This window comes from Doryrhamphus excisus, linkage group LG3 (genome assembly GCF_037039965.1).
Source record: "Doryrhamphus excisus strain RoL-2023G ecotype Guam linkage group LG3, RoL_Dexc_Guam_v1.1, whole genome shotgun sequence".
NCBI lineage: Eukaryota > Metazoa > Chordata > Actinopteri > Syngnathiformes > Syngnathidae > Doryrhamphus > Doryrhamphus excisus.
Window position 1 is genome coordinate 22,021,060 of NC_136359.1, and position 22,843 is coordinate 22,043,902.

The 22,843-nt window shown below is 39.1% G+C and overlaps 1 protein-coding gene across 10 annotated transcripts in view; it reads left to right on the forward strand.

The window, feature by feature from the left end:
• Window positions 1–22,843, forward strand: part of arvcfb (ARVCF delta catenin family member b) — a 222,298-nt gene that overhangs the window by 78,566 nt on the left and 120,889 nt on the right. For 8 of the 10 annotated variants that reach the window (XM_058070293.2, XM_058070300.2, XM_058070297.2 and 5 more), the window contains exons 4-5: window positions 841–932; window positions 3,904–4,112. The exons of 1 other annotated variant lie outside the window; for it this stretch is intronic. In XM_058070293.2, coding sequence (XP_057926276.2) covers window positions 3,927–4,112 — 186 coding nt within the window. In that variant the 5' untranslated portion in view covers window positions 841–932; window positions 3,904–3,926. The remainder of the gene's footprint in view (window positions 1–840; window positions 933–3,903; window positions 4,113–22,843) is intronic. One more of the 10 variants, XM_058070295.2, reaches the window with a different exon arrangement.

A 22,843-nucleotide genomic window follows, 5' to 3' on the forward strand; every position in this document is an offset into this window, starting at 1 on the left:
GTATATTGTGTATGAGTGTATAATGTGAGGTATAGGTACTGGTATAGGTATAGGTACTGGTATAGGTATAGGTACTTGTATAGGTACTGAATGTGAATAGGTATAGGTACTGAATGTGAGTGTATATTGTGTATGAGTGTATAATGTGAGGTATAGGTACTGGTATAGGTAAAGGTATAGGTATAGGTACTGGTATAGGTATAGGTAGTGAATGTGAGTGTGAATGGTTGTTTGTCTATATGTGCCCTGTGATTGGTTGCCGACCACGACCAGCACGGGGTGTACCCCGCCTCTCGCCCGAAGACAGCTGGGATAGGCTCCAGCACCCCTCTCGTGAGGAAAAGCGGTAGAAAATGAATGAATGAATGGTTTATTGCAAAGTACTGACTGTATTTGAGTGAAGTTGTATAAAGTGAACATACACTTGAACAGAAGTTGATCCTCAACAATACTGGGGAGAACATGAACAAAGACTGTGAGTCACCCCTTCTTCTCCAAGATCAGTAACCTCTGACATCAAAATGTTCTTCTGAATGAAAGAAATTCTTACTCTTAGTCTTATACAAAGACTTCCCAAGTAATGAGCTGCACATGGACGACCTCGTCTATCTTTATCTTTATTCTTTATTTGTGCATGTGAAATTATGGACTGACTGACCTCGCTAAGCTGTTTGTGCTCTAATTGTCTCTTACGGTTCAACCCAAGGTCAGAGCAACAGAAGTTATCGTGACGTCCGTACTCAGTTGAACCTGCATAGCTGATGTTGTGTACAAAGAAAATATTTAAAATAACTTATTTTTCTCTTTTCTCCCCTTTCTTGTTCCTATTTTCTTTCCTAGCTCTCTCCCATTCTAACTTCACCATTCCTGTCTTTTTGTTAAGCGTGGGGGATGACTGTTTCCTAAAACCTGGCAGCCTGCTTATATTCTAGGTCTGTATTGTTGTGGACTGGTATTTCAAAATGCCTTTGATGTTTTGCTGTCAGCAATCTTGATATCATGCCGCATCAATTATGGATATCTGTGTGTGTGACAGTGATGTGTACTGTGGCTTGCAAGTGTTTGAAAATCCGAAGCTTATATGACAGTATGTGTGATATAAAGCCAGGATGTGTATATGAATGGCCGTGGGAAGTGTGCATGTATTGTGTTTATGCCTTCCGTGTTGCTTGCATGTCAGAATGCATTATGGTTTTGTGCATGATGGTATGTAAAAGACAGCATAATTTGTCCACTCTAATGTCATTTGTAGGGACAAATTTATTTCTTGTCATCAAGGAAAATAGACCATGATATTTCCTCACATAGACTCTAGAGAAAAAACGGACAAAATCATGGTCTGTCGTCGAGAATGGCCCCTTCACACATGCAGCACATGATAGGAGCGACTTAAGAATTGTGCAGGGTTATGCAAATATGCATAGTCACGTTGTTTTGTAACTGGATCACAAACCACAATCTCCTGCTGTTGATTTTATAATTGGTAATTAAAGATCAGTAATGTTTTACCACATCTCTACATACACTAGTCTTTTTCTTAAATAAGTAGAAATCATGAATTGACATTCCTGTTGCCAGTTTTGTATAAAACTGTTACAGTCGTCACTGATTAATCACTGATTAATAGTCTGCAACCAGACTATGATATAATCTGACATGATTTTTTTTAATCACAGATATCGCAATCATTTTTAAAGGGGACCTAGTATGCCTTTTCCACTTTTCTGACCTATAAATGGAGTTAGAATGTTGGATTCTGTCAAAAGCGGACATTTTAAAATGATACATCGCTGTTTATGATCAACTCCTATACTGTTTATCAACAAGTTTGCAGCTAGTCCTTTGAGCACTCGGGAATGAAATCCAAAGAAATACAGCTGAATAGGTGCATATTCTGGAAGAACTAGAAAGCTTTCTGTGATGGTTATTGTTATTGTGTGTAGCTGCTCTATAGGAGTCCACAACTCAATACAAAAAGCTGAAAAATGAGCATAATAGGTCCCATTTAAGTAAATGTTTGTTTTATAGCAGTTGCTATTACAGTCATAAACAAGTCGTTCAAAACTTCCAAACGTTTTGACGGAATCAGGACTCACGGATATTAGTCTTATATTAATGCTTGGCCAACACTGGAATTTCATTGACTCACGGGTACTCGACAAAGACTGTAGTCTCACTGAATTACAGGAAATATACAAATACTTGACTTCACTGAATTACAGGAAGTGGATGAAGAATGGATTTTTACTGACTTTCGGGAAGTGGACTAAGAGTAGTGTTTCAGTGACTGGACGAGGACTTGAGTTTCACTGACTGCTCTGTCATGATTCACTGGAGGGTTGGCTTTCTGACTGAAATACCCGATTCACTTCAGTGATTCACTTTGATGGTCCATTGGATGGAATAGTTGTGAACCATAGACCATTAAGATGAAGATATGTATGGCCAATTCCACTTAGCCCTTGTTTTACCCTTTAGCTCTGGGTTTCGTACGATCACAACTAGTAAGGGGGATTCTAGCCAAAATACATATTCAGGAAGTAGGCCATTACCAAACGAGTCTATCCCAGCTGAGAGGCGGTACACCCTGGACTGGTCACCAGCCAATCACAGGGCACATATAGACAAAGAACCATTCACACTCACATTCATACCTATGGACAATTAACCTAGCATGTTTTTGGAATGTGGGAGGAAACCGGAGTACCCGGAAAAAACCCACGCATGCACGGGGAGAACATGCAAACTCCACACGGAGATGGCCGATGGTCTCCTAGCTGTGAGTTCTGTGCGCTAACCACTCGACCACCGTGCAGCCTTGTACTTTGATTTTTATTTAAATCTGTGAACCTATAAAAAAGGGGTATTCTAACCAAAATACATATTCAGGAAGTAGGCCATTACCAAACAAGCCTATCCCAGCTGAGAGGCGGGGTACACCCTGGACTGGTCACCAGCCAATCACAGGGCACATATAGACAAACAACCATTCACACTCACATTCATACCTATGGACAATTTGGAGTTGCTAATTAACCTAGCATGTTTTTGGAATGTGGGAGGAAACCGGAGCACCTGGAGAAACATGCACAGGGAGAACATGCAAAATCCACACGGAGATGCCCGATTGTCTCCGAGCTGTGAGGTCTGTGCGCTAACCACTCGACCACCGTGCAGCCTTGTACTTTGATTTTTATTTAAATCTGTGAAACCTATAAAAATACAAATATTAGAAATCATGAGAGATTTTACCGACCGGAGAACTGTCAGCTTGAAATCTGATCTCTTCATATTGAGATGCTTGTTCTCCCCAAAAAACCCCCTCACATAGTATAGGTTTGATGTTCATGCATGTGTGAAAGGGCCCCAAGTGTTTAATTCACTTTATCGTGCCAGCAGTTTTGTGGATTATGTTCCCATTTTGTCCCAGTGATGTTTTTTCGTCAAAACCTTCAATGAGTATCATCGTTTCTACCAGGGTTTGTCTTAATTAGCAAATGGGCCTCAAACTTCAGAAAGCAAACACATAATTGGAACCCAGCAGAGTAGTACACTCATTAATGTGTCTGCTGTGCTGGTTCTTTGTGAATACGAGATATTCCATTGCAGGCCTTCCTTTATGGGGGGGATTTGAGCTTGTCCCTTTTGGGCATCAGTGGCATGAACTTCTCACCCCATGCAGTCAGCCATTCGAATTGTCTCATCTTAATTTGTCATGTGGGTCTTTTTCATATTCTTTGTGCACCCAGTCAGATCTCCAAAGGCCTGATTTTTCTGCATATAACCGTAAAGCTGAGTCATTCTGTTGGTGCCGCTCGCCCTTTCTTGTAGCTCTAGGTGTCCTTATTGACTTGGTACCCTCCTTCCCCTTTTCTCCCCTCCCTCCTTGACTTGGACGATCAGGAAAAGTACAACAAATACTGGCCATGGAGGACTATGATGTTCGCTCAGCTGCCAGCATCCTGGCTTCAGTGAAAGAACAGGAGGCTCGTTTCGAGCAGTTGACCAGAGCACTCGAGGAGGAACGTCGCACCCTTCAGCTTGGGAGGTCCAATCTGCCTCCTAACCCTCCTGCCAGCCAACCGTTAGCATGGCAGCAGGTGGTGATGCAGGTAAACGTGTGAGCATGCCAGACCAATCCTCTTGTCTGTTTCAACCACACCTCTGCATCCCTGCTTATTCGTCTTATTCGAGACATTTTGCTCCCCGTCTCAGCAAGCCCATTCCATCATCACGTTAGCTCTGGGGTCTCAAACTCAATTTACCTGGGGGCCACCGGAGCTAGGTTCTGGGTGAAGCCGGGCCGCTTCAGGTTTTCAAAAAAAACCCAAAACGCATTTATTAGAAACTGGAAAAAAAATCAATAATGCTTTTGCTTCTGCTATACCCTACACTTTTTCAGTACTTTGGTTCCAATTTTCCACACCAAAATATCTGATAAAACATTCCACTGTTCTCAAATATCTTAATTTTTATTTTTCTATACACAAAATAAGATAAAAAATAAATAAATAAAAAAAAATTAAGAATAAAGACAATAAATCAATCAGTAATAAATAAGCAAAATAATAATAAAACAGCAAATAAGAAAAATGTAAGAAACCACATACAGTTGGTAGAGAAATTATTTTTTTCAGATTTTCAAATGAACAGTATTAACAGTTATTTAACCTTTAACATGAACATTAATGAAACTTAATAATTTTACCCAATTAGCAAGTTAGCATCGTACTCAGTTCAATTCAATTGTCATGTCATACATGTTGCCGTTTTTGTATGGCACAGAGTGAAGAGGTCTCACTCTGTACCACTGCATAACTAAAGATCTGATAACATCCGATTCCGATCGAGTCTGAAATCAAATGATCAAGCTCCGATAATTCCGATCATGTGACTGGATTGGGACATCCCTAATTATATATTTTTTTCAAAACCTTTTTCCAAAAAGAATATTTACAAATTATTTATTACTATTTAAAGTTTTTTATTTATTGGTTTACTTATTTTTCATAATATTCCAACTTTTCAAAAATTGTCTTTGTAATAAAAATAAAAATAAAAATAAAAATAAAAATAAAAATAAAAATAAAAATAAAAATAAAAATAAAAATAAAAATAAAAATAAAAATAAAAATAAAAATAAAAATAAAAATAAAAATAAATACACATCTGGGAGCAGCGTCGTAACTTTAACAACATGTTTTGATGAGATGCTTTATCTTGACGTCTATTTCCAAATCATTTCCTGCATTTATTTGTACCCATAAGCGTCATAAGCCTTTAGCTTCATTGCTAATCCAAAGCAAAAACAGGGCGGGTAACAGTAGGGTAACAGTATGGGCGAGGCAAAATCATGTTAATTGTGTCCGGTGTGCACACAAGCTGTCATTTCAATATTAAACTTTGGTATCAAAGTGGGGGCCTCAAACTAGCATCTCGTGGGCCGCATTTGGCCCGCGGGCCGCAAGTTTGAGACCCCTGCGTTAGCTCATTACCCTTCGGAATCTATAGCATCTCTGTGATTTAACACACTTCTCCCCATTGTTTGAACCATCTTTTTGAGGGAAACTGATGAGATCCAACATCATTATCGCTCCCTGTACCTCTCCCACCTGTATGACACTGCTTGTCACCCTGTCTGATTTTTTTTCACCTCCCGGTATTGGTAGTGTTGGGGATTTTCTTTCTACCACATCTAAGAGCCCTGACCGGGCCTCCAGTACTGAGAATGTAAGTTGGACACATAAGAGAGCTGTAATCTTCTAAAAATGTCAACAGACACAACATCCGATTGATTGTGACACTTCAAACCGCTGAGAGAAACTACCCTCCCTCTGTTAACGACTCCCAGGGTCAGAAAACATGGCATCTAATTGATGAGACTTCACTCTTTGAGGATATTACTGATGTATGCGGCCGACTTTTTCAAGTCAGCCTTTTCCGACTACACATTTTTACTTAGTGGAATCTGATAGAGCAATTTGTTCATGCAGCACCTGCAGCACTCAAATATATCACATTTCTTCTTCGTGAAAGAGGAAATAGCATGTATAATTGATAAAGTAGGAGTCACGGAAATGATTCTGCTTACCTACATTTGCCTGAGGTCACATTTTGTTAACGGTCTGTGTCAAAGTTTATTATAAGGCCTTTAGAGAGAGAGGCAGAAAAGGTGAACAAGGTAATAATTCACCTGCTTCCTTACTCAACGAGAAAAGCAATATGTGTGTTTATTGGTGTGTGTGTGGGTGTGTGTGTGGGCTAAATCCATTAAATATGAATCATTTTACAAATATGAATCATGCCGAAATGACAGTTGACCAAGAAGTATTGATCAATCAGTTCACATTGTGTGTTTGTGTGGTGTTATTTGACATCACTTTGTTCAGCACCACTGAGCTGTCCATTGTTCCTGAATGTGGCACAACATTATAAGCTATAAGTGAAATTAATCTCAAATGCTTCACTAGCCTGTGAACCGTCGGGTCCAGGAAACTCATGAGACGTCCGATAGATCTTTTGAATTTCATCAACTATCATAACTTTTGGGAGTCCATGCATGGTAACCTGCCGGGTGTCCAGTGGTAATCGGTGACTACTGCTCAGTTCCCTCGGTCGCTAAAGACCTAACTCGCAGTCACTGCTCCACTGCTCTCACCATTTCATGGACATCAGTTTCATAAACATAACAATGTTTGATATCAGATTATCCGATGTCCGAATACGAAATATTTGATTTTGAGTATCGGCCAACACTGAGCCCCAATCCGATGCTTCTGAAATACATAAACAAAATAAAGTACAGGGGCAGCACGAAGGTCGAGTGGTTAGCGCGCAGACCTCACAGCTAGGAGACCAGGGTTCGATTCCACCCTCGACCATCTCTGTGTGGAGTTTGCATGTTCTCCCCGTGCATGCGTGGGTTTTCTCCGGGTACTCCGGTTTCCTCCCACATTCCAAAAACATGCTAGGTTAATTGGCGACTCCAAATTGTCCATAGGTATGAATGTGAGTGTGAATGGTTGTTTGTCTATATGTGCCCTGTGAGTCCAGGGTGTACCCCGCCTCTCGCCCGAAGACAGCTGGAATAGGCTCCAGCACCCTTGTGAGGAATTTTTTTTATTACTATTTACATTTATTTATTTATTGGTTTATTCATTTTTCATAATATTACAACTTTTCCAAAAATGCCTTTGTAAAAAAAAATAAAAATAAAAATAAAAATAAAAATAAAAATAAAAATAAAAATAAAAATAAAAATAAAAATAAAAATAAAAATAAAAATAAAAATAAAAATAAAAATAAAAATAATAAATAAATAAATAAATAAATAAATAAATAAATAAATAAATAAATAAAAACCGATTTATCCTCATAATATTATGACATTATTTTTTTATTATGTATTTTTCTTGTTAGGAGACCACGACATTTTTAGAATATTTTCCCTTAATTTTTGCAAAATTACTGCCTATTTTTCAATTTTTGCTATCGTTTTTTTATATGCTACATCCGCAAATGGACCCCAGGCTCTACTTTGAATATCCTTGTGTTAAATCCATCAAGATGCTGCAACTTCAATCAGATAAAAAAAAAAACAACAACAACAAAACAAAAAGATTCAACAGCCCAACAATGTTTACTGCTCTGAAAGGAACACAAAATACTGGTGACACTCTTTTGCTATCGTGTTTAAAAATACTTCAAAAGGACTCAAGGTAACAGAGGATCAAACCTGCATAACAGTCCCTGTGTGTAAATAAAAAATACATTTCAAAAAAGAGCAAAAGATACTTGAGTCAAACTCTATCAACTTTTTTTTTTATATAAGCCGTATTTATATTCATGCAGCTGAATATTCTGTTGACTTTCAAGGAGATGTTGACTTTGCAAAAACACAGCAGTTGTCTTTTCATCATCTTTTGCCTTTTTTGTGTTCTTTATGCATGGGATATGCTTTTGAATTTAATATTAATGTTAATATTTGGTGACGGAACAAAGTCTTTTTTTTATCAATTTAACACTCTATGAATCAATGTAAACAATGTGTTCGTGCTGTACCATCTGGTGTTCAGCATCAGACCCTCCATTAGAGTTTTGGATCAGAAAAGATTCAGTGACACAGATTGAAACTTCTATTGACTCTGCAACATGTGACCACTCACCCTTTCTTCATTGGCCGACCAATTTTTCCCCGAAGGTGCATGATCATCAAGGCTTTGAAAGATCTAGTGGTGCATTATTGGAAGGTTCATGTTCACAGACAGACAACACTCAGACAGTCCTATTCCACTGAGGCTGCGGGAGTAAGGTGACCTCATTCCACCAGACGCTTCATCGCCCATCTTGTGAAGCACCCATTGATAAGAAAACACAGGATAATTTCATGCATGGTGGATACCATAAACTGTTGGTTTGGTATTCAAGTGTTATTATTCAGCAGGCTTCTGGCACCGCTGAGATCTGTCATCCTGTTGTCGGAATATTGTGGAAGTTTTCAAAGACTTTTGAGCTTTCCGAAGAGTGGAAGCTGCGCAGCTTTTGATCAGCGCTGCTGTTTGTGGTGAAGATGCACAGGCCCATACCCTACGACGACACAGAATCACTCAACCAACAATCGTCCCTCCACCCACTTTCATCTACACACAGCCCCCCAGCCCTGTCTCGGCACAATGCATACAAAGGGCTTAGGGTGATATAGTGACAGAAGTTCTATGCTTCTACTGGCAGGGCCTGGGAGCCCCTTGTACCCTTGTAAATCAGATGCCTAACAATGAGCCTTAGTTCCCGACACTCCCCGTCTTTCCTCCTCTATCTCGACTCGGTGTTCTCACTCAGGACCCTTCATAAACAGCCTACTTTCCTTGTGCTAATTTTACAGGTCCCGAGATCTCATTTTTTTGTGATTCTGCAGAGATACTGCAGCATTTCATGTATCCGTGAGGAACACATTGTTATGTTTTGCAGTAGTTTAATATGAAACAAATCATCTTTGGAGACAGGTCAAACAGAAGTCAAGAATGTTTGATTGGATGTTACAGTCGGCTGATAATTCACATAAAAAAAAAAAGACAATGCCATCATTAAAATGCACAGCCGTCAGTGCTCCCATGTCTTCCTGTACCCTTAGCCTAGAAACAACCCCAAAGCAGATGACATTTTTGGGGTAAGCATTTCTCTGCCTCCAACTACAGTGAGTCGAGGTGATGCCGAAAAGCTTTCAATTAGGGCATTACTCACAGCTCATTAGGGCTCTACCAATATGAATTTTTGGGGGGTTGATGCTGACTCCAATATTGAGGAAATAAATACTCTGATAACCATATATTGGCCAATTAAAACTTTACTTTTTTTATTAAAAAAATGAAGAAATACATGTGTTTGATGGTTTAACCATAGTTCCAATTACAAATTAATTGAATGGAGACCATATTACTATTTTCAAAAAAAATAAACTTGGACTTGCAGCCCAATTGGAATCATTAATATGATGCGTAAAAGAGCAGCAAATCTTTGGGAAATCAAATTACCATATAAAGTATGCGTGAAAATTACTGTATTTAAATTGTAAATTGTATTTCTTTTCACATGACCAAAGCTGCCAACATTTGGGGCTCTAACATTGTAGACATGGCGCAGGTGAGGCGCACCTGCCTTGTGCCATGCCGATGCCAAATTTCGCTTACATTAAATAGTGGTTGCTGTCATTGTTTTTTCCACTAAAATGTGCGTGACACTCCTGTCACTCCTGCGCCTGTCAGCTAATTTACCATTGCGCAATCTGCGCTTCGCCTGCGCCCCCAAATAGACCTTACCTTACTGCGCCAAGCTGAAAATGTTGTCTACTCCAACCGGGTGCGCCGCCACGTCCCATTTTGCCGCAGACCATTCGACCAAATTACCAATTTACCTGGGCATAGTGGTGCACTGGACCAAATTACCACTGTGTGGGCTGCACCACCTTGCACCGCGCCACAAAATTAGAGCCCTTGGTTTCTTTAGTTTTAAGATAGATTAACTTTGCATCCTTCATGGGCACCAAAACAGTCTCTGGAAGTCAGAACTCTGAGTTCTTTACTCAGAAAAACTACCATAAAAATGGGCTGCTCATTTCACCTGCTATATTTGATGTAACGAGAACACAGTCAGCACCCACCCATAGAAACAAACTGGTGGCAAAGGTGGCAGCTTTACAGCGCCTGGAAAACTATTTGATTATTTAGCTGTCATTCCTGAGTACCTGAAAGGTGAGGTTGATGCTGTTTGGGAAAATGGAACCTGTGTTCCTTTGGTCCCAGACAGGCCACATTCTTAACCAGACATTCACAGCGGCCCTGGTTACCCTGTTGCAAAAGATGCAAATTTACCACTGCACGGGGTGCGCTTCGCCTGCACCAAGAACAGACAAGGTCGGAGCTGGCGATCTTTGAGTGCACTTTTTTGTTTTGTCATAAAATTTTCACTGCGCCAAGGTGAAAATGTGGACACCTCCCTTGGTGCACCGCCATGCCCATCTCAGCACAGCTCAGTCTCCCAAATTGGTGGGGTGCGCCACGCTTCGTCTCCCTGCGCCTCCTTGTGCTGCGTCATGAAATTAGACCACTCAATGTTGATTGTTTTTGTAGTTTGAGCATAAAACATGTTTATGGCTTTCAAAATATGTTTTTTAACCATTATTATAGATGCTGCAACTTATAGCCAGTTGCAGCATCTTAATGGATTTAACACAAGGATATTCAAAGTAGAGCCTGGGGTCCATTTGCGGACGTACCATATAAAAAACCACAGCAAAAATTGAAAAATAGGCAGTAATTTTGCAAAAATTAAGGGAAAATATTCTAAAAATGTTGTGGTCCTCTAAAAAGAAAAATACATAATAAAAAAATAATGTCATAATATTATGAGGATAAATCGGTTTTTATTTATGTATTTATTTATTTTTTATTTTTAATTTTTTATTTTTTATTATTTTTTAATTTTTTATTTATTTATTTATTTATTTATTTTACAAAGGCAAAAAAATAATAATGAAATAAAAAAAATAATGTCATAATATTATGAGGATAAATAAATCGTTTTTTATTTTATTTATGTATTTATTTATTTTTTACAAAGAAAATTTTTGAAAAGTTGTAATATTATGAAAAATAAATAAACCAATAAATAAATAAATTAAAATAGTAATACATTTTTTTCCTCATGAGGGTTGCGGGGGTGCTGGAGCCTATTCCAGCTGTCTTCGGGTGAGAGGCGGGGTACACCCTTGGACTCACAAGGCACATATAGACAAACAACCATTCACACTCACATTCATACCTATGGACAATTTGGAGTCGCCAATTAACCTAGCATGTTTTTGGAATGTGGGAGGAAACCGGAGTACCGGAGAAAACCCACGCATGCACGGGGAGAACATGCAAACTCCACACAGAGATGCCCGAGGGTGGGATTGAACCCGGGTCTCCTAGCTGTGCACGCTAACCACTCGACCGCCGTGCTGCCCCTGCAAGAACACCAATGAAGATAATGATGATAAATGTAACCTTAAATGTCCATTCATCACTTTCATTTATTATTTATATATATATTTATATGCATTTTGAAATATTTTCTGCATTATAAAACTGTACTTTTTGCTGTCTGTAACACATTCATTGGACTTACATCGTTTCTCATTTTTTTAAAAAAATGCTTTAAGTCAGCGGTGATGGCCCATGAATCACATTAACTCCTCCACTCCTCCAGGTCATGTAGGGTTGCCGACCTTCTTGACACACATATGGAGTCAATGATATTCTTACCCCACATTGTGCATATTTCTCATTTTTTATCAGATCTAGTGAGAATACTCTTTGTATTGTGGGCTATTTATGTTCCTCTGTCGGGGGCTTCAGACCTTCATCCTTGAAATCAGCCTGCTGGAGGACTTAATGCCTGTTCTTGTGCGACTCCCTGCCATTTGATTACAATCCAATAAAGCATTAAGTTCACTAAAAGCACTATGAAGGGTATCTGGAGACGCTTCCAATTGCCTTCACCTCAAATCCTCTTTCTCAAGGTCAACTGTTGTTTGTGTCTACAATGGATACAAACTTGCGGAATGTCAAACATACATTTGACCTTGGTCCATGTGTTTAAAATAAACTTCTTCTCCTTCACGTGACCCCTGGGGAATGTGACCCTTACCGGTGTCCAACACGATAACCAAACAAGGCTCGACGCTGATTCCATTGAACATTTAGTGTCAAATTCAAAACAGTCTTGGAGCTTCTTTGTGTTCTTCAAAGCCATTATGAAAATCGGTTCTCAGAATTTTAACACTTTACCAGCATGCAAATCATCATGTATGGTGAAGTTGTTTTGTGACTAAATATTGATTTTACACAGCAAATTTCTAGAGTTGAAAAAATCTGGAGTTAAAGTAAAAAGAGTGAAAGAGTTGAATTTTTGGAGTTGAATTTTTGGAGTTGAATTTTTGGAGTTGAATTTTTGGAGTTGAATTTTTGGAGTTGAATTTTTTGGAGTTGAATTTTTGGAGTTGAATTTTTGGAGTTGAATTTTTGGAGTTGAATTTTTGGGGGGGCGGCACGGCAATCTAGTGGTTAGCGCGCAGACCTCACAGCTAGGAGACGAGGGTTCAATTCCACCCTCTGCCATCTCTGTGTGGAGTTTGCATGTTCTCCCCGTGCATGCGTGGGTTTTCTCCGGGTACTCCGGTTTCCTCCCACATTCCAAAAACATGCTAGGTTAATTGGTGACTCCAAATTGTCCATAGGTGAGTGAGTGTGAATGGTTGTTTGTCTATATGCGCCCTGTGATTGGCTGGCCACCAGTCCAGGGTGTACCCCGCCTCTCGCCCCAAGACAGCTGGGATAGGCTCCAGCACCCCCGCGACCCTCATGAGGATAAGCGGTAGAAAATGAATGAATGAATGAATTTTTGGAGTTGAATTTTTGGAGTTGAATTTTTGGAGTTGAATTTTTAACCCTGACTACCACATGTGTTAAGGTCTACTACCAGGCAGTGTCATTTTTTTGTAGTTGATTTCATGGGTGTTCAGGGACCTGCACTGACACACCCCTGGAGTTGGTGAGTAACTGTTTTTTTTTTGTTGTATTACCCGCCGTATGTGGCTTACAAAAGAAGCTCTTGTTGCGTTTTTTTAAACGGTTTTTGCTCAGTTTGTTGACAAAAACTACTTAGCGTTAGCGAACCACCTTTCTGTTCATCATTCATCGTTCCTGAAAATGTTTATTGTTCTTCAGTCTGTGTCTGCTTGTCGAAAACGGTAAAAGAAAAGAAACAATTCCTAGTAGCGCCAACACGGATAGATAGATAGGTTTTATCATACAATTTTTTTTTATATTTCTGTCGTAAAAAATGACAGTGTTTTACTGTGGAAAAGCGGAGACAGGGGCGGCATGGTGGTCGAGTGGTTAGCGCGCAGACCTCACAGCTAGGAGACCAGGGTTCAATTCCACCCTGGAGTTTGCATGTTCTCCAGGTACTCCGGTTTCCTCCCACATTCCAAAAACATGCTAGGTTAATTGGCGACTCCAAATTGTCCATAGGTATGAATGTGAGTGTGAATGGTTGTTTGTCTATATGTGCCCTGTGATTGGCTGGCCACCAGTCCAGGGTGTACCCCGCCTCTCACCCCAAGACAGCTGGGATAGGCTCCAGCAATGAATGTCGTACACAGTAAAATGTTAAGTGTAATCATTTTCGCATATAAAATAATGTCAACTCTAAATAGAGTTAAATTAACTCTATATTAAGTGTTGGCTTTTAACACCGGTTAAGAGTTAATATTAAAATCAACTCCATTCGAGAGTCACATTTTACTCTCTAAAGAGTTAGTATTCTAACACCAAGAAGAGTTCAGTTTTAACTCTGAATAGGGGATAAAAGATCAACTCCAGAAGCAGAGTCATATTAACTCTCCTGTGGAGTCAATGGATGGTGACCATCAGATTACACTCAGATTGAGTTGATTTTAACTCACATGGAGTTTATTCCAAAGACCAAAATTTGCTGTGTACTGGAGCGAGGCATTTCCACCAAGAGTTATTCACTGAAAGTTACCGCTACTTATTTCTAACATATTTCTTATTGCTAGGCTGGCACCTTTACAGAATTTAACTACCTGTTCTTCACTGGGGTTGTTTAAAACCTACAAAGACCCTTTGGAGATTATGTTCGGTGTTGGGCGGCTAAAGTTGCACTCACGTGGGAAAAGCAGTTTTATCATATCACAGTTGAAAACATGTGACGGAAAGTCTGGAAAGTTCCCTTCGGACCCACAAAATACTAGGGAGCAGTCGCCTCTGGACGGTCTATCACCACATCCAGCTGGACATCTGCAATTAGCCTTAAATATATCTCGTAATTAATGTAGAAACAAGTAGCTTGGGGGGCTTTTTCGATTCCCTAAACACTTCATGAAATTCATCAAATACAAATGTGTACTTTCTTGTGGGCTTGTGACTACTACCCAGTTTTAATTGCTTCCTTAAGGTCAGACGAAACCTGAAACGTACAAAAAAAAAAAACATATGAAAACGGAGGCAATTTTTCCTGTATTTGAAATAATGTCAATTAATTTAATCTATTCCAGACACCCAACAAATATGAACATAACATACATTGAATAAAGAATAAATACTGTTAATTCATTCATTTTTTATACCGCTTTTCCTCACGAGGGTCATGGGTATGCTGGAGCCTATCCCAGCTGTCTTTTTGGTCGCCAGCCAATCACAGGGCACATATAGACAAACAACCATTCACACTCTGGAGTCACCAATTAACCTAACATGCTGTTTCTGATTGAGAAAAATCAATGCTAAATAATCGATCGGTAGAGTGGTTAACGGTCTCACAGCTAGGAGACCAGGGTTCAATTCCACCCTCGGCCATCTCTGTGTGGAGTTTGCATGTTCTCCCTGTGCATATGTGGGTTTTCTCCGGGTACTCCGGTTTCCTCCCACATTCCAAAAACATGCTAGGTTAATTGGCGACTCCAAATTGTCCATAGGTATGAATGTGAGTGTGAATGGTTGTTTGTCTATATGTGCCCTGTGATTGGCTGGCGACCAGTCAGAAGACAGCTGGGATAGGCTCCAGCACGCCTGCGACCCTAGTGAGGATAAGCGGTAGAAAATGAATGAGTGAATGAATGAAGACGATGAGGAATGGAGAAGAAGGAGGGAAGTGGACGCCATCTTTGTTGAGTTCTTTCTTGACTTCAATAGTGTAGTACATGCATTGTTTGGACACTGGTTGTTACTCCATGTTACAACATTTGTTATAAGTAGTATAATATGATAAGAAAGACGGTGTACGAAAACCATTTTTGTCAAAAAACGGTTCATACGAAAACTGTGATGTTTGGAAACCACGGTTCCACTCTAATACGGTTGCACTCTAGTCACTTTTGTCTAAACTGGGATCCTGTTCTGGAAGTGAAACCTTTTTGATTTTTACTAAGTTGTGTATTGTCACACATGAAGCGTGTGTTTTTCCCCCCAAGAAATAGCAGGTACATTGGAATGTTTGAACCCTACGCTGACCTTTACACTCTACCTGAGTGACTATATGAGTTCTGGCATTGCTTCTGGCTGAGACACACTACAAAACTGGACAGACTGTTGGCATTAAGAGCTGGACTGCACGCAGCACCATTTTTTTTTTACCCTTTTATCCACACACACACACACACACACAAATGCGGTCTAAAGTCATTTTTCTCAAGCTGAAGCCAGAAGGCGTTTATATGTTAGTGCATTTCAGTGAGGGTGAAGTGAAAGAATTTGGACTTAGCATGTGAAATGTCTCAATGTGGGAGAGCGATGCTCGTTGTGTCGAGGGACACAGTAATGGTGCAAGAATGTGTGAAAAGACAGGAACTGCTCTTGACTGGCCTCTTTCTTCAAGCGCCTCATTCAAGCTGATCCTTCCTGGCAGTATTGAGGATGATAAACACATGTGCTCTGTACAGTTAAAAGCAAGGGGGTGGGGGGGGAATCTGATATATAACGTTTAAGCTTATATGAAAATTATATTCATTTATTCACAAAGATTATTATTTTTTAGCTGTTATGAAATTAATTTTTCATCATTTCATTTTGATGTTGAGATGCCACCACCCGAAATACACAAATGCATTTAAACGACTTGTATGACACACCCATTACACCTCATATTACAAATATACAACATAAGTTGGCCAGAAATATTTCAATATTGAACAAAGCAAAATTTGTTCTCAATCAGAAATAACTCCACACTCTTTATTTCTGTCTGGTTCTACCATATCTTACTTATTGTGTGGAAATATGGGCTAATAACTATAAAAGCAATCTTCACTCGCTAAATGTACTGCAAAAAAAGGTCAGTCAGGATAATTCATAATGCCGCCTACAGAGAACATACTAACTCCTTATTTCTAAAATGACAAATACTTCAACTTGCTGATATAGTTCATCTTCAAACAGCTAAAATAATGCATAAGGCTAAAAATAACCAATTACCTAAAAATGTCATTCAATACTTCTCTACAAGAGAGGAGAAATATGATCTCAGGGAAGAAGTACATTTGAAACACTTATATGCTAGAACTACGTTAAAAAGCCATAGCATTTCAGTATGTGGAATCAAACTATGGAATGGATTGAGTAAGGAACTCAAACAATGCACAACGATGAGCCAATTCAAGAAACAATACAAGCAGTTGATGTTTGCTAAATACAAGGATGAAGAGTCTTGAACCAGTCATGATGTGCTATATATATATCACTATATTGACACTTACTATGGTACCCATTATGTCATTGGATGCTCATATCACCTCGTACTTCAGTATGTGACAAAAAATTAAATAAAAGTAAAATAAAGTAAAAAAAAACAACTTAAATTATATTAGGAAAGCAGGAAGTGAACAAATGTAACAGTTACTGATTGTAAAAGTACCAGATGGAGGGGTAGGATTTAATAAGCTTTGCTTCTTCCTACTCCTTTTGGACATGTGGAACTGGGAACTGATTATGTGATGCATTCAATTGTAATCTGATGTATGTTCAAATGAAATAAAACCATTACCATTTAAAATACAGTTCAATGGACAAATATTTATTTTATGTTATTGTTATTTTTTTTTCATTATGACCCTTCATTGTATGTCACTCCTTCTCGGAAGTTGAGGATTTTGTAATGTTTTAAAAAAAATTTTAACACAAATAATTCTTTGTGATTGAATAAAAAGGGATGTAATTCATAGGCATATGCTTGCAATAACCCCGCCCACCTCAAGCTTTTGGAGCCAGAACTAAACCATAAAAGACACATCCAGTTTGGCACCACTGACAACCTTCACAGTGGAAAAAGAAAATCTCTAAAAAAACAAGCCTGAACCAGCCACAGTGGAAAAGCCTCCACCGTGATCCAGTACCCTGTACCCATACACATTACCCTGTGTAGGGTGGGTTGGTATCGACAAATTGTATATATTATGTAATTTATTATCCCATCAATGTTGTCAACTCTCCCGAAAAGATAGTTGCAAGACTGAAAAACCAATGAAAATATCACTTGCATATTCTAGCATTCCAACTGATTTTTTCTCCAGTTTTTCTGTGTATTTGATTGCATGTATTCCGAACTGAAGAAACATGAAGTATTCCTGGCAGTGTGTTGTGCAAAGTAACCTGTGGTTGAATTTGAACCCCCGGCTTGTGGAAGTTGGAAGTCTTTCTCAAAACTATCCCATGGATTGCTGTTTATTGTTTTTGCACATGCTAATGGTCTCCAGAGGACGGACGCTGTGGTTTTAAAGTGATGGATTATCGCCACATTTGATGCTTGTGATATTGCACGTTTTCTCATGTGTTACAAGCATTGGTAAGTGGAGATTTTGGACCCCAAAAAAACCCCTTGATCATGTATGATCTGCATAATTCTTGGAATTATACGAATTTAACTCTCGGTAATGAATTGTCTTAAATGCTGATCAATCAGAAGAAAGCAATCCAGTTGAGTCAAATGTTTTTCAGCCACTATTTGGAGTTCTTGTGGAGCGTAACATGATCTAAATGCGGTAGTGCACGGTGGGCCAGTGCCTTCATTAAGAACAGGGGTCTCAAACTCAGTTTCCCTCAAAAAGATGGTTCAAACAATGGGGAGAAGTGTGTTAAATCACAGAGATGTTATCGATTCCGAAGGGTAATGAGCTAACGCAGGGGTCTCAAACTTGCGGCCCGCGGGCCAAATGCGGCCCACGAGATGCTAGTTTGAGGCCCCCACTTTGATACCAAAGTTTAATATTGAAATGACAGCTTGTGTGCACACCGGACACAATTAACATGATTTTGCCCCACCCATACTGTTACCCTACCCTGTTACCCCGCCCTGTTTTTGCTTTGGATTAGCAATGAAGCTAAAGGCTTATGACGCTTATGGGTACAAATAAATGCAGGAAATGATTGGAAATACACGTCAAGATAAAGCATCTCATCAAAACATGTTGTTAAAGTTACGACGCTGCTACCAGATGTGCTTTTATTTAATTTTAATTTTAATTTTAATTTTAATTTTAATTTTAATTTTAATTTTAATTTTAATTTTAATTTTAATTTTAATTTTAATTTTAATTTTAATTTTAATTTTAATTTTAATTTTAATTTACAAAGACAATTTTTGAAAAGTTGTAATATTATGAAAAATAAATAAACCTATAAATAAATAACTTTAAATAGTAATAAATAATTTGTAAATATTCTTTTTGGAAAAAGGTTTTGAAAAAATTATATAATTAGGGATGTCCCAATCCAGCAGGGGCCTCAAACTTGCGGCCCGCGGGCCAAATGCGGCCCGCGAGACGCTACTTTGAGGCCCCCACCTTGATACCAAAAGTTTAATGTTGAAATGACAAGCTTAAAGCTGTGTGCACACCGGACACAATTAACATGATTTTGCCCCCGCCCATACTGTTACCCTTACCCTGTTACCCCGCCCTGTTTTTGCTTTGGATTAGCAATGAAGCTAAAGGTTTATTACGCTTATGGGTACAAATAAATGCAGGAAATGATTTGGAATAAAAGGGAAAATACACGTCAAGATAAAAGCATCTCATCAAACATGTTGTTAAAGTTACGGCGCTGCTCTCAGATGGAACCGAGTACGATGCTAACTTGCTAATTGGGTCAAATTATTAAGTTTCATTAATGTTCATGTTAAAGGTTAAATAACTGTTAATACTGTACATTTGAATCTGAAAAACATAATTTCTCTACCAACTGTATGTGGTTTCTTATTTGCTGTTTTATTATTATTTTGCTTATTTATTACTGATTGATTGATTTATTGTCTTTATTCTTAATTTGTTTATTTTTTTTATCTTATTTTGTGTATAGAAAAATAAAAATTAAGATATTTGAGAACAGTGGAATGTTTTATCAGATATTTTGGTGTGGAAAACCGGAACCAAAGTACTGAAAAAGTGTAGGGTATAGCAGAAGCAAAAGCATTGAAGATAGTTTTTTTTATTTTATTTTTTTTCCAGTTTTTAATAAATGCGTTTTTTTTTTGTTTTTTTTTTGAAAACCTGATGCGGCCCGGCTTCACCCAGAACCTAGCTCCCCAGGTAAATTGAGTTTGAGACCCCTGATTAAGAACAAATGAATCTGAAACACCAGCGAGATGAAACAGCACTGCCAGGCTAGTGGAATGCTAAACCTCAGGCATTTCCCCTCCGCTTGGGATTTGGACTTTTTCTGTTTATTTTAAGTCCAGCCATCTTTTTTCAGCCTCTCTTGACTGTCCAAACGCCTCTCAAAAGTTCTCAGTTAAGCTTCCATCGACGTTATTAGATTAACATTCCGCCGTAGACTCGGACAGTCCTTGATATGAGAGTGTGAATTCTTTCACGTACATCCCACCTCCCCTCCCTTGCATTCAAAGCAGTGAAGGGAACGGGACAAAGAGGTAAAGAAAAGAAGCCGTCTGTGCGCATGTGTGTGTGTGTGTGTGTGGGGTGTCAAAATTTGCAGAGTACGGGGATGCCTTTGCTTCAATGGGGGCAGCTTTTGTGTCTGAGAGCCTCTTCACCCCCCCCACTCCTCTTCGTCTTTCTCCTCGCTCTCTCTCTTTCTGTGCCAAAAAGGGGGAGGGGTCTTTGGGGGTGACAGACAAACACAGCTGGGGTGTATAGAAGGTGCTGGTCCCACCCCTACCAAGATGCCAGGGATAGACCGAAAAACCCTCAAATATACTGTGGGTGTGTACTAACTAGAGGGAGAACCGGTCTGGGTGGGGACACACCTCCTTTTTCCGCTCCCCTCCATCGGCCCCAATGTGTTTTTTCTCTCTCTGGGTAACTTTTCTATTGTTTCGATTGCTGCACTTCTGTATTTGCGTTGAATGTATTGCTCCTGTTTACAATGTCGAACAAGTAACATTAATACTAAACGGGTTAAAATATTGTTCGACCGACAAAATGCTCATAGAATTGAGAAAAGCAGAAACAATTGGTCATTGGTCACACAAAAGGTCATTTTATCATTTTATCAACTGTATAGGTGCCCACTTATGTGCAATCAAACTATGGAATGGATTGAGTAAGACTCTCAAACAATGCACAACAATACAAGCAGTTGATGTTTGCTAAATACAAGGATGAAGAGTCTTGAACCAGTCATGATGTGCTATATATTCAGTGCATCCGGAAAGTATTCACAGCGCTTCACTTTTTCTACATTTTGTCATGTTACAGCCTCATTCCAAACTGTATTAAATTAATCTCATACCTCAAAATTCAACACAAAATACTCCATTATGACAATGTGAAAAAAGGTTTTTTTTTACATGTTTTGAATTTATTAAAAATAGAAAACAAAAAAGTATTCACGGCCTTTGCCATGAAGCTCAAAATTGAGCTCAGGTGCATCTTTTTTCCTCTGATCATCCTTGAGATCTTTCTACAGCTTAATTGGAATCCACCTGCAGTAAATTCAGTTGATTGGACATGATTTGGAAATATAATAACTGTCTATATAAGGTCCCACAGTTGACTGTGCATGTCAGAGCACAAACACCAAGCATGAAGTCAAAAGAACTGTCTGTAGACCTGCGAGACAGGATTGTCCTGAGGCACAAATCTGGGGAAGGATACAGAAAAATTTCTGCTGCTTTGAAGGTCCCAATGAGCACAGTGGCCTCCATTATTCGTAAATGGAAGACGTTTGGAACCACCAGGACTCTTCCTAGAGCTGGCCGGCCTTCTAAACTGAGCGCTGTGAATACTTTCCGGATGCACTGTATCACTATATTGACACTTACTATGGTACCCATTATGTCATTGGATACTCATATCACCTTGTACTTTGGTACGTGACAAAAAATTAAATAAAAGTAAAATAAAGTAAAAAAAAAAACTTAAACTATATTAGGAAAGCAGGAAGTGAACAAATGTAACAGTTACTGATTGTAAAAGTACCAGATGGAGGGGTAGGATTTAATAAGCTTTGCTTCTTCCTACTCCTTTTGGACATGTGGAACTGGGAACTGATTATGAGATGCATTCAATTGTAATCTGATGCATGTTCAAATGAAATAAAACCATTACCGTTACTTATTCAATAAACACAATAAATATAAACACAATTGCAAAGCCGACTCTATTGTAACAAAATTCGATGGAACAGTCAAAGGGAGAAAAAAAACGATATGCTCCACTACTCAAAACAGGGAAGCAACGTAAGAAAGTGTCGCAGGCGTGCTGGAGCCTATCCCAGCTGTCTTCTGACTGGTTGTCAGCCAATCACGGAGCACATATAGACAAACAACCATTCACACTCACATTCATACCTATGGACAATTTGGAGTCGTCAATTAACCTAGCATGTTTTTGGAATGTGGGAGGAAACCGGAGTACTTGGAGAAAACCCACGCATGCACGGGGAGAACATGCAAAACCACACAGAGATGGCCGAGGGTGGAATTGAACACAACAGGATAGCGCTGGTATTGTTCATTCAGTTCATACCCTACACCCCCATGCAACACACCGATGAAGGACACATACAGAAATGCTACATTTAGCATGTCTTACACGGAACATAAGCTTTCACCTTTCAACTATTTTGTGTATTTATGCAACACACCATGCACACTCACACAATTGGAACAAATCATTTCAACAACATTCACCGTTATTTGCTTTACTGTGGCAAACATTGTACAAATATACTGAATGTGTCTGAGGTCATCGTCAATATTTGCCCCCTGGGGGGAAAAACATTCAAGGATAATGTGGACGGAGAATGTTTTACCACTCGAGGCATTTTTGAAAATGCATGCACATGTATTCATGTTGTTGTGGATACAGCCTCTCAAGGATACTGCACACCATATAGACATATGTACCTGCATTGAGCAGACTGGCTAAATTAAATGCCTTGAAATTTCTTATTATGCTCATATTTCCCCCATTTTTATTGAGTTGTGGACTCTTATAGAACAGCTACACACAATAACCCACATAGAAAGCTTTGTAGATCTTCCAGAATCTGCATCTATTCCAGCTGTATTTGCTTTGCTTCCACCCAGGGCCCGCGTCTGGGCATGCCCACACCGCTGTAATTGATCCCAAGAGCTCCCAAGAACTTCTGAACTACTGCCGACCCCACTTTCTAATTTTGTTGGTATAGGAGTTGATAATCAATAAATAAACCCTTTGGAGAGTTAATTGAAAAGTGGTTAGCTCAGGAGCTACTGCTTAGAGATAAAATCAACAATCTCAGTGGTAACGTAGGTCCCGGTAGGGCCTTGAGTGCAGACAATCTTGGCA